We start from the raw sequence: 12,486 nt of genomic DNA, 5'->3' as shown, positions 1-12,486 counted from the left end.
ATGAGCTTTGATCTGTTGTCTGCTCACTAAACATATTACCTTACAGCTGCTTGACTTTCCACAGGCTTTTCACTGGAGAGAGAGAGCGACAGAGTCAGAGAGAGAGAGAGAGAGAGAGAGAGAGAGAGAGAGAGCGAGCACCTTGAAAAAGCTGGATAGGCTGTGTTCTTCTTCATAGCCAGTGTGGCTGGATTCACAGCCAATCACTGAGAGCTGTAAAGGCAAGCCCGGAGTGGCCGGCACATAAACCGCCGCTCCGCGTGTATCCATATCTGCTGCCCCTTTTCCTGCTATTCCCCACCGCTCCCCATTAACACCCTTAATTATCCAAATCCATCATTCTTGGGGTAAATTAAGACTGCCTCTTTAATTCAATTTAATAGGATAATTTTCCAAACTCCCATTCACTTCAACTCTCTCTCATCTTCAGCTTTCCAACTTGCCACCATCTACGGAGCCCCCACAAACACCCCCACGCCGCGTTTTTCCCTCCCAGGGCATGGCAGGCAGGGCTGGGGCCAGCAGGCCCAGCTCAGGGTGCGGCGGCCCTGGCACTGAACAACAGCGACGCTGCTCCACCAGGCTGTTCCGCTAGCCGTGAGCTATCCAGGGCTTACATAACCCCTCCACGCGCAGCACCAGGCCCGGTGTAGGGACCCCAGGACCCTCGGACACAAGCAGGGGCCTCCACGCCTCCTCAGCCGGGCCCGATACTCCAGAAGCCAGTCAACAAAGCACCAGGCACAACTTCCTTTGAACTTGCAGCCAAGTATATTAAACAGTTGATTCATTTTTCTAAACATTTGCTCTAAACTTTTAATAAACATTTAATAACGGTAAATCAGATAAAAATAAAATGTTAATTCACTTAAAATATCTTACAGACAAAAGCTATAAAAATGTCATTAAGAAATGTTATCGCAAAACTACACTTATATGTGATGGAAAATCTGCATATACACAAACAGACTCATCATTATTCTTACTTGATTTGGTATTAAATAAAACACTACAAAAGACAAATTCATTAAACACAAAATATTGGTATTTTCAGTTCAGTTGAGGGACACTACAAAGAACCAAATAAACCCTGAACTATACTATTGTTACTTTGATTGCATGAGAATAGATAAATAGTGTTTTCCCCTAATCCAATTACTGAATGAGAGGGAATTTGCCCCAGTTTACTCATTGTACACTGTACTTTAACACCACACACACACACACACACACACACACACACACACACACACTCAGTGTTGAGGCATTCTTTTGAAATTTTCCCCAGACACTTTTTGATTGTGCATTCAGGACAGATTCTGGGAGAGTTTCAAATCATTCCAGCCCTGATTTAATTCCGCGTGTTTAGCCGAGCCGCTAAATCCACCACATTCACCCAAAAAAGCCAGATGAAATAATCATGGGTGACGTCTGCGAAAACACTTATTATCCTCGCCCACCGCCTGGCTGGAGCTGCTCAAACTCATCAGCGTTATTCTCGAATTTTTTTTTCATTGGGAACAGAAGAAAAGCGTATTTGTACGTTTAAGCAAAACTGGTCCTTTTAAAGCTACAGAACTTGCCCGCGACGGCTGAGGCAGGCCAGGAATACAATCTGATACACCGGGAGCAAAAACTTTTCACCATTATAAATTCTACCCTTTTATCTATTTATTGTCAGGAGTGAAACGACACGAGGACACATTAAAAAGTCCCATACATACACAGCGCGTGTGCGCCGTGGGACAAATAAAATACGACTCACAAAAGCCCAAATAATGAGGAGACTTTTATTAGGAACAAGTGGAAGGAGCTATTTTTACTCAGCAGGAACGGTGAGTCTTTCACCTCCGTGCTTGTCCACACTGGCTTTGGCCGAGTCCCTTAAAAGGTTTGCAGCTGACAACTCAGAACTGGAGATAAGAAGTGGATCGGCGTGAGCCTTTCTCGGGGGCCTCATTTATTTTGAATCCATTTTAAAACACACATTTATTTTAAATCCATTTTAAAACACCCTGCCATTTGTCTGCCCCTTAATGGCTACGCAGCGCCTCAGCCAGTCTCCCTTTACACTTTTCCACAACCTCCACCTGTGTACGTCGCAAGCCACGTGGGACACTGGTCACTCCTAACCCAGCACCGAGCGCATTCTCAGAGGGAACGTGGAGTGAAGCAGGGTCTTCCCCGGCTGGAAAGCTGTGAGGAGAGTGGGTTAATAATGAGGAGAGGGTGAGCTCTAATCCTGCCCCATGGCCCTGCAGGAAGAGGCTAGTGTTTATCTCCGCTGAGGAGGTGCTACCTCAAGGGCGGGGTACTCACGTCTGACGGGGTATTTTCACGGATGCGCCAGCACTTTAACCCAGCCTGCTATTAAAACTCTAATCTGTTATACATGTCAATGTTAGCACTTTTGCCAAGATTAATAAAACAGTAGCCCAGAGGGCTACACAGAAGTGCCTCTAGTCTTGGGTTGTTGTGTTCTTTGGTCTCAGTGTTTCCTGAGTCAACATTCCCACCAATTCACAAATAACTTAAATTATTAACTTTAAAACTGCAAGTTATTTTTTTATTATTTTGTTGCCGGCATACGAGCCTCACTGGGTTACTGAAAATTGGGTTACTGAAAACTATAAAAGGCTTATCTTTTCATAATGATAAAAAAGCACACTGAAATATAGAGATAGTCACGGGAGGACAGAGAATTCAAAGTGGTCTTAAAGCAGCGCTTAAATCAGAAGGCCTGCGTGCAATCTTAAACTCGACGGCGAAATGTGCTCGACGAGAAAGCAGGATGATGCAGAGAAACGACGGCGAGGCAGAGGAGGCAGACTTAAAGGACGTGATTTATCTGAGCTTGATTGCGTGTTAATCGAGGTTACGTGTATTAAGTGGAATCTAATTGGAACAGACACTGGCAGCCTGACAGATCAGCATGATGCAGATGGATTGAGAGAGAGGAGAGAGAGAGAGAGGGATAGAGAGAGAGAGAGATAGAGAGAGAGAGAGAGAGAGAAAAAGGGAGAGAGAGAGAGAGAGAGAGAGAGAGAGAGAGAGAGAGAGAAAGGGAGAGAGAAGGATAGACTGAGACACAGGAGACAAAGCAAGCGAATGAGACAGAGGACACCGGTCAAAGAAATAAGAAGTACTGAGGTGTACACACGCTCAGAAGGAATGTTATTCCGCCAGTACTATTACCCCTAAGCCACTGCAGCAGGACACCAGGACGAAACCCTCCACAGGTCAGTGGGTGCATCTCACAAACTTGTTTTCTTACACACCTAAAATAACAAGCACTGAAATGTCCCCTCACAAGCCGCGTCCTGGAGGGTCTGTCCGGAGGACACACGGGGACGGCCGAGCTGACGCCGCACAGATGTGGCATGTGCACACTCTGTGGCCCCAGCTGCCGCCAACATTCACGCAGGCTTGATCAGAAAACAGGGAATAAATATCCAGTCTTTAAAAAAAAGAAAAAGACAAAACCCTGTTTTGTGGGGGGCAGCTGCCTCAGGAGCCCTGCAAGCCAGCAGGCCATGTGCTGCCTTCTATCTGCACAGACAACTGTTCTGAAGGCTCTCGCTCTAAATCGGAGGTGTCTACCCTGTGCCAGAGTGCCCTTTGCAACATTACTGGAGAGAAAAAGATACGAGCGTCACACCTGTTGTGCCAAACAACTGCTCTTTAAAGGCCAAACAGAAACATTTAACAAATTTTGACCCCAGAAACCGAACAGAAGGAGCTTTCCAAGCTTGGCAGCAAATGGCTGGGACTGGATTTTCCCCCTTGGCCCCCGGCGTTGGGAGAAGTGGCACCGTCATTGTTGAACGACGCCATGTGGACGAGAGCGAGTACGGCTGCGCGGCGGAGTTAACAGACATCGATTCCTCTGCGGCTTCGCCTCCCAAATGTCATTTGTTGTCATCTTTTATCCCAGTAGTGTCCAATGGCGGCCCTGCATTATTAACTGTGTCACATACCCGTCGTGGATGACTGTGTGCATTCATCTCCCTTCATTTTGCCCTCGTGCTAGTACAGTGATCACAAAATTGATATCACAAATTATATTATTTTGCAGCCCAGATATGTGATTTGTGTGCGGTTGGCCCCGAATCAAAAGAATAATCAAGATTAAATAATTTTAAGATAATTGCCTTGAGGCAGAGATGACTGATGAAAAGCATCAACAAGAATGTATTTTGTTGTAAATATACCACATACACCTATATGGATACCAACAGAATTTCCTCTCTTTTGCCTGAAAATAAGAATTACACCTGAACTCCGACTGAATAATGCTGGCATACTGATTCACAAAAACCAAAGTGATCGTGCCAAAACGCTCAGTAATAACTAGGCTGTGTAAAAGTACTACCTTGCACCGAGACACATTACACACAACACTAAACGTTCCTCTGAGTGCAGTCCAATACACTCACAATCATAGAAAAATAGAAACTGAAAAGAATGACTATGTACAGGAGTCTGGGGGGGGGACACACCGACCACAGGCATCATTTCACGAAATGTGGAGAGAATAGCAGTTGGAACCTCACTCGTCAATGCCAGAGGTATAAATGGTCCCCGACACCCTCTCGTCAGTGTGGCGAGACAGGGGAGTTACCTCAGTCTGCTGCTGATTTGATCCATGCTGACTGTTACACTAATGCCATTAATAAGGACAGAATTGCTATTTTGAAACACCGAATTGTCATTCTTCTGGTGTGAGAGGCCGTGTGCCCAGCCCCTACTGCTCGGCTCTCAAACCCAAGCTCTAGCCCCTCCCCTGACCCACCCTCCTACCTCCCCTGGGGAAGGTGGGAGGGCTTGGCAGCACGGAGGCCCGGAATGCCATCCAAATTGATTGCAACATTTTGAGAGGCCAAAAAGACTCTGATCATTGAAATGTGACCCTCAGCTATTTTTAAGAGTTTGATTGGGATATTACCTTGTTCAGTACAGCCCCGATTGGCAGATAAGATTTCTGCTGCCCTGGATATTCCCATGAATGCAGCCCAGACCAACGTGATCCCGGACAGCTGGCAGACATTTCACACCAGCAACACAGAGAGCCACACATCACGGCATCGGCTTGGAAATACACAATACCTGGGGGGGGGGAACCTCCACCACTTCCGCACACATCTATATATTTGCCATTCAAACACAAATGAGTGTAATATGTGGAGAGGAGGGGTGACCGTGGCCTGTCTGCCAGCCTACACACTCCAGGTCTGAGAGAGATGACACAGTGTGATCAAGGACATGAATTGCTCATTGATTTTTAGCTCTAGCTTAACTATCCATTCCAATTGATTTTAGTCTGGCTGGGTGTGCGAGTTATGGCACATTTAATGTATCATCTGTATGACTGCTCATCATACAAAGAAGATTTAGAGAAACACAGGGAAACAATACATATAAAACCAGTAGCCGAAACACACTAGAAGAGTTCTCTCTCTCTCTCTCTCTCTCTCTCTCTCTCTCTCTCTCTCTCTCTCTCTCTCTCTCTCTCTCTCAGAACTATGCAACATGTGCATCATAAAACTTGTATTTGTACTTTAGTCTGTAATTACTACAATACGTCAGTATTTTCACCTCAGAAAACCTTTCGCTGATTACAAAACACAGCCGAAGTGATAAAGAAATCCTGCCGGATCGGTAATTACAGTCGCTGCAAGGGGTAACGTCTCGCTGGAAAATACTGCTGCCCTGCTGCAGAACATTCCAGGGCCAAGGGAGCAAAGTGACAGAGTCGAAATCAAGCCTTTCCAGGTCTGCCATCTGCACCAGATGCAGTGTACATTTCAGTCTGAGAATATACACGGGCCCGCTTACCAGAAGTGAATCAAATTTCCACTACACGCACACTCACTTTCATATGCACACTGAATGTTACCACAGTCTTATATGTAATACATCCTTGAGATAAACTCATATTAAATATCACCCAGAGATACTATGAATTACAGACCCGACAGAACAACAAAGCTATATTCAATCAAAAATAAATAACATTAATTCATAAGCTAATTCATAAGCTATGTCTCTAAACAAAATAAACCAATTAGACACGAATAATTAGGGTGAATAATTCTTTTAATGTATCTATTCCCTATCAGGATCATCACAGCATTTTCATGAATTATTAATAAATGCTGGCTATGGTGAAATAAGAGATAATGTCAGAAATGTGATCCAATAGACGGCCTAAATGTCATCTGTCACAGAGAAAGGCGTTAAAACAGAGACCTGCTCTCTTTTGGCAGGGCAGGCTTATGCTCACACGAGGGCATGTTTCGCTACTTCTGTAAAATCCCTCTTTCAGATATCGTACAGAGCATTGTAGCTCCAAAAGGCTCTTTTTATCCACTGATGAGGGTTCAAATAGCAATTTAGTATGAATACAATTTCTTTCAGTCTTTAAGGAGTGCCACATAAAGCACACTTTACCGGTTCTTTTAAAACACACACACACACACACACACACACACACACACACACACGCATGCACGCATGCACGCACACTCACACTCACACTCGCGCGCACACATGCACACTCACACGCACGTGCACACACACACACACACACCTCCACGTAATTAATGTTTTACAAGTGCTGCTGTATTCTTATTCAGAAAATGGCTCGATCAAAGCAGGCAGGTTCAGATTACACACCTAATTGAAATCCTGCATTTCAGAGCCAACACAACATTTTTGTTTTTCTTTTCTTCACCTCCCCCAACTTACCGCACACAGTGAAGGCTGCATTTGTGCAGTCCACAAATGACATCAGATCATCAAAGTAATATGTGTCTTTTCTCTTCACTGTATTTCCTTTATGAGACAACTTAATAAAGCCATAAACGTGGGCGAGCGGGGGGGGGGGGCTCACTGGGGGCACTGGGAGTGTGTGAGCCGGCAGGCGAGTAACCCAGAGAGACACTCCAGTGCGCTGTCTCCACGCTCGTCAGCGTGAGGGGTCAGGGACAGAAACACTCACTGCTCAGTGCAGGAGGAACTTCACACAAGTGTTCATTTTGACTGCTGCTCCTGCCTGGCATCTGGATGACGAACCTAACTTTTCACGAAGAAAACCGGTGGAGAGAGCAGGTGTGGTAAGGTGTGGGGCCAGTACCTCATTCACACTCTAAATAACTGAAATATTCCTGTTTGCTTTTGCATCAAGGACAGGTAATTCATCAGCAGGTACACACGCACATACATACTTGCCATTATTATGATAACCACTGAAGTGAGCACCTCCCTTTTAAATTTGGTATTATTGGCAACTTATTCATTTTCAGAATAACAGACAAACAAAGCACAAGTGGATTTCCTGGCACAAATAAGGAAAAGCAACACTTCATGGAAAACTTTATGATCTCCTGCACTGGCTAATCAGGGAATGACAAAATAGTTCTTCTTTCATATTTACCTAAACTGGCTCACTTTCCCAACTATTGTTTTATGGGTTTGTTGTTCTAGCATGAGGCATTATAACTTAGCATTCTTTCCCAAGGTCAGGTGCTGGCGTGACACACACATTATTTGCTTATGGTGTTTTTCAGGTCAGTTCTATTATATTTACATCAAATAATTTTTGATAAGGGATGTAAAAGGCCTATAAACCTCCACCATAAATGGGAGAGGTGTAGCTGACACAAAAAAAGGACAAAAGATCAACAGGTTTTGTTTTTTTTGTTTTTTTAATCTGCGACACGTCGATATTTTCCATCTTTGATGGTGCCAGGCTGCACCAGGGCTGGTGCCCTCCCCTGCAGTGGGCCACCAGCTCATGTTTCGGCCCAGAATACATGCGTGCTATCTCTACAGCGTTATAACGACTTAACAAAGACTCGCGCATTTGCACAAATTAAAACATCAATAATGCACAAGTGCTTTTCAGCGTCTGCCACCGACACGCCAGAGGTGGCGCTGCTGTGCTCTCGGGGAGTGGGCCACATGTTTGCCCCGACAGGACTGAGAAAAGTGCCCAGCGCGCTCTCTCGCTCTCTCTCTCTCTCTCTCTCTCATTGGTGAGAAAAGCAAAACCAAGAAGATCATAAGAATGAGCAAAAGCTGCTCTTCATTGTAAACAGCCAATACCCTTGAGTGGCATACTTCCAGAAACATCTAAATGGGCCCAGACTCTTATTTACGAGGACGGGCGCAACCGAGCTGTCTTAGCAAGCGGAGGACGAGTATGCCAGCTCTGCACAAAACGGGTCAGGAGCCGCCGTGCCTGGGGAGGAAGTTTGCCAAGAGTGAGACAGCGAGGGACGGACACACAGCCCTTCTCGACGGATCACAGCTAGAGACACAGGAGTGACGATGCTGCACCAGAAGACCACTAGAGGGAAAAAACCCAGCGGCACCACCATCAATCCCACGTGCCCTTTCACTGACCACTCACCACACACTACGTCTCTCAGAATGTATAGTCTGTGACTCAAATGGGAGCCATACATTCAAATAGGCAAGGATTTGTAGCGTGTGTGCTTGAGTCTCACTGTACACATTTACAGACATTAAACACATGAGCAAAATTCCTCCCGCGGGCACAGAGATCATACGCAAAAGGAAAGCCCTCGGAAAAAACACCGCATGTCACCGACGTGTCGGTAGAGAAGCTTCAATTCGCTGTAAAGCGATAATAATATCTAGTAAAAAGAGAGGTGACGAGATGAGCCATATTTAAAACACACCGCACAGTATGCTTACAGATTTGCATCTGTTTTCCCTTCACAGATTATGCAGAGTTCAGTGCTGGCTAACGCTCTTCTACATTCTCGCTCCATGCTACCCTCACCAACAATCCTCTTGTTAGCAAACTGTTGAGACGGGCGCGTGGCACACAAATTGCGCTCGGCCGAGCGAATTTGTTTTGCGAGGGTGACCTGTTTAATCATCTCATTTTCTTTCGCAGACGTTTATTCATCCGGTTTCCACGGTTACGGGGGGAACATTAAGGGGCTACAGTAATAAGGCTGGAGAGTCAAACAGGTAATAAAAAAATTAACGCCATCCTCCAGCAGCCGAGGACCACGTCTGAGATGAAGCAGGGGAGAGCCGGGCGCCCAGCCAGGCGAACGGGGGCCCCCGATACTTTCCAAACAATTAAGAGCCTCAGCGCTTATTTCCCTCTGTAGAGCAGCTACAGCCAGACTTCCTACGGACAGGACACAGGCAGCAGCAATCAGCACATCAGCAGAAAGGGGAATTGTTTTAAAGTCATTCTGGCGCTTTATTTATCGCCATGCCCAGATTACTTATCAGGACCATCAAAACTCCCTGAATGATGATTATTAAACATTTCTTCCCTCCTGCTCCTTTCTCTAAGATAAGATTACTGTTGGTTGCAGAACTACGTAGTTATGGAGACATGTTGTATAATTATAGATAGTATATAATGTCAGGGTTACTGGCCTGATCTGGATTTTTTATCATATCTTGCAGACTGTTTCATCACAAAGACTCTGTTCAGCTGGGAAATGGAAATTACTTTTATCGAAAATTTTCTAGACATTTCCTGCTGCATGAAGCGCTCTCCCTCTCCCTCTCTCTCTCTCTCTCTCTCTCTCTCCCCCTCTCTCTCTCTCTCTCCCCCCCTCTCTCTCACCCTCCCTCCTTTGCACTCTTGCAGTCTCTCTCTATCTTTCTCTATCTCTTTCCAATAAGAAACAGTGCCCTTTTGTAGCAAAAGATGAACTCAACTTAAAGCCAAATATAGAAAATCCCAGCACGAGAGGGAGGACAGGTGTCGAGAGCCCCCAGGAAATGACACGCTGGCACACGCCAAACATGGTCGTGAGGCAGTGGAGGCAAAATAAACAAGCCATCAGCATTTGATATCTTTCATCTAACTGTTTTTGGCGATCCATACATATCGGAGCAAGTACAGCAGCCCTTCTAATGAAGTTGTTTAACATGGGATGGAAATTAAACAGCCATTTTTGTTCTACTTGTATGGTCTGCGAGCCATTATATGGTATGTGTCGTGTTCTGAGCAGTTGTGGAAAATATCTAAATCACTCTGCGACGCCAGGCTAGCTCCAGAAGCCTAGCGTGCCCTTTAATTCATTACTCACTGCATATGAATAGATGGACATAAAATTGCACAAATAATAGCACACGAGCCTGGTGTCAGGTTGCTTGTTTGCCAGAGTTGACATTGTGTTTGACTCATTTCGCAAGTACCACCAGCTGCCTGCCGAGAGAGAAAAAACCTTTCCGAGAGAGCCCCAAAAGTTAACCCCCACCCCCCAGGCAAAGCTCTTCTCTTTGTGGAATTAAACTTGGAGCAATTTAAGGAGGCAGCGTTCACGACATCTTGACAAGACCGAAGGGATCGTGGCGGCCGGCTGACCTGGTCGGGGGTCTCGGCTGTGTAAACTCTGCTTTGACGGCAGCTGCCCTGTGGGGAGTGAGGGCAACCGGCGTCTGGAACGCGCACTGTGCCCCCAAAGCCACTGGAGCGTGGCAGGGTGACGGGACACTGTGTCGTCTTCCCCCTCTCCCTCGCGGGAGGACAGAGGAAAGCCCCTAGCCTTAGGGGTGAAAAAAGAAGAAGAAGAGAAAACTCAACGAGGACAGAGTTTCAAGAAAAAAGGAAAAGAAATTGCTAAGCTTTAGCCATGAGACTGCCAACTGTTCTGTTAACAGCCTCTTAACAGGTGTGGGGCCTGGAACCATGTAATCCTATCAAGTTACAGTTAAAAAAAAAAAGAAATTCAGTCAAACAGCAAACTCTTGCACCCCACACCCGCTCAGTACTGCGTAGGCTCTGACAGAATTGAACAGCTGGGCTTTAGATTTATCATGTACAGACAGTAATTATTGCCACGGCTGCCTGCTACTGACCCAAGTGAATAGAATGTCACAGGAAAAAACAGAAGGAGCACAGGGAGCCGCGGCAGGGGAGGTTTCAGACGCGAGCGGCCCTGTTTGCAGTCAATTACCGGGGAGGACAGGATATCGGCCCAGGCGCTCTCCGGCGCAAACACACGGTGGGGATGAAGGTGACAGGGAACACACAGCCCTGTGCTTCTATTTCTTATCAATGGAAGGAAGAAAGGAGGCTTAGCAAATGGGGTGGGGGGGTGTCTTCACGTGAGGTACTAGCTCGGTGACGTGTACTACGTCAGGCCGGCTGAGTGCGGCAACAGAAGCATGGGGAGCACCCGAAGAAGTGCGCTCCCAATCTGACCCCCTCCACCTGGGGCACAGATAAGGAGCGGAGGACTTCCGGCACACAGATAAACGACCGGTCTATTAGTGGAGTCAGTCACTGGTTTAACGGCAGCGACTAAGCGGGTAACCGTGGCTGAAGTTCTGCTACACAGAGCGCTAGAATGCAGGGCCCCTGGTTCAGCCTGCAGGCTTCACAGCAGAGATAAACCACCATGGCTGTCAATACCTGTCTGTTCTCCAAGATCCTTGCAAGGTAAAGGCAGTTTACATGCAACATTAGAATATATGACCCAAAGACCTTTTTTAGTTTATTTGAAATAAAGTTTCTAATTATATTTAAAACCTCATTAGTTTTTCAAAAGTCACGTTTGTCCTTGTTCAGCTAAACAGGACCCTTCTGAGTTAATCCTAATAATAAATTCCTTGTGACTTAAAAGATTCTATTTAGAGTATTTCTACTCGTCGTTCTACGCATCACACAACTGACTTTTTTTTTTTGCTCTAACAAACTGTGGAGCACTTTGCAGCTAACTCTCAAGGTTTTTGAGTTGGTGGAGGATAACTGTTCAGGACATGTTTGCAAATTCTCCTGAATGTACGTATTACTGAGCATACCGACACCATCTTGAAGAACAAGAAAAAAAGAAAAGGAAAAACATATATAGTCTTCTGTACTATGTGAGAAGCTCTTTGACCAACTCCTCCCATTTTCAGCAAACTCCACCCACAAAGCAGAAAAAGCCCAAACGTGCAGCACGCATTCAGGCCGGAGTTCAGACGAGTTCTGGGCTGGCACGTGGCAGCCCGCGGCGCAGTGAGGTTTCTCTTCTGCCCCTCTTTAACAGCCATATCCATCCACCCTGCCACCTGCCTGCGCTCGGGTTCCCACCTTAAACACCCTTGCCACATTTAAAAGGATTAGACGCCACATTTTGTGCCGGCTTAATCTTCCTTTCAGACAGCCTAATAAGAGTGTGTCGATAAGCTGGGCATGCAAATTTCATTCTAGACCAGCACAGCTCACACGCTCAGACAAACGGACTGAAGTATTTTACACTGTGCTAATTGCTTCTTCATACCCTTCTTTTCCCTCTTATATGCCATATCAGCGGCAGGAGATTATTCCTCTCTCCCACTTTGCATGAAATTAGAATTTCATGTGGAAGATCATAAACGTGAAATAGAGGCATTCTTTGAGCCCTCCGCACAGAAGAACATCTTTAGGCAGAACTTTGTCCTTTTTCCATGGAATAATATAACAGTCCCAAGTCCTATTAGAACTACAAAACGAACATT

At 45.8% G+C, this 12,486-nt stretch overlaps 1 protein-coding gene across 16 annotated transcripts in view; it reads right to left on the bottom strand.

The window, feature by feature from the left end:
• casz1 (castor zinc finger 1) overlaps positions 1–12,486 on the bottom strand; it is a 155,258-nt gene that overhangs the window by 55,809 nt on the left and 86,963 nt on the right. For 7 of the 16 annotated variants that reach the window (XM_081707023.1, XM_081707018.1, XM_081707025.1 and 4 more), the window contains exon 2: positions 10,367–10,547. The exons of the other annotated variants lie outside the window; for them this stretch is intronic. In XM_081707023.1, the coding sequence (XP_081563149.1) occupies positions 10,367–10,547 (181 nt within the window). The remainder of the gene's footprint in view (positions 1–10,366; positions 10,548–12,486) is intronic. 16 annotated transcript variants of the gene reach the window in all.

This window comes from Electrophorus electricus, chromosome 24 (genome assembly GCF_041902795.1).
Source record: "Electrophorus electricus isolate QZ-2024a chromosome 24, ASM4190279v1, whole genome shotgun sequence".
NCBI lineage: Eukaryota > Metazoa > Chordata > Actinopteri > Gymnotiformes > Gymnotidae > Electrophorus > Electrophorus electricus.
This window is presented reverse-complemented; position numbering and strand designations above follow the sequence as displayed.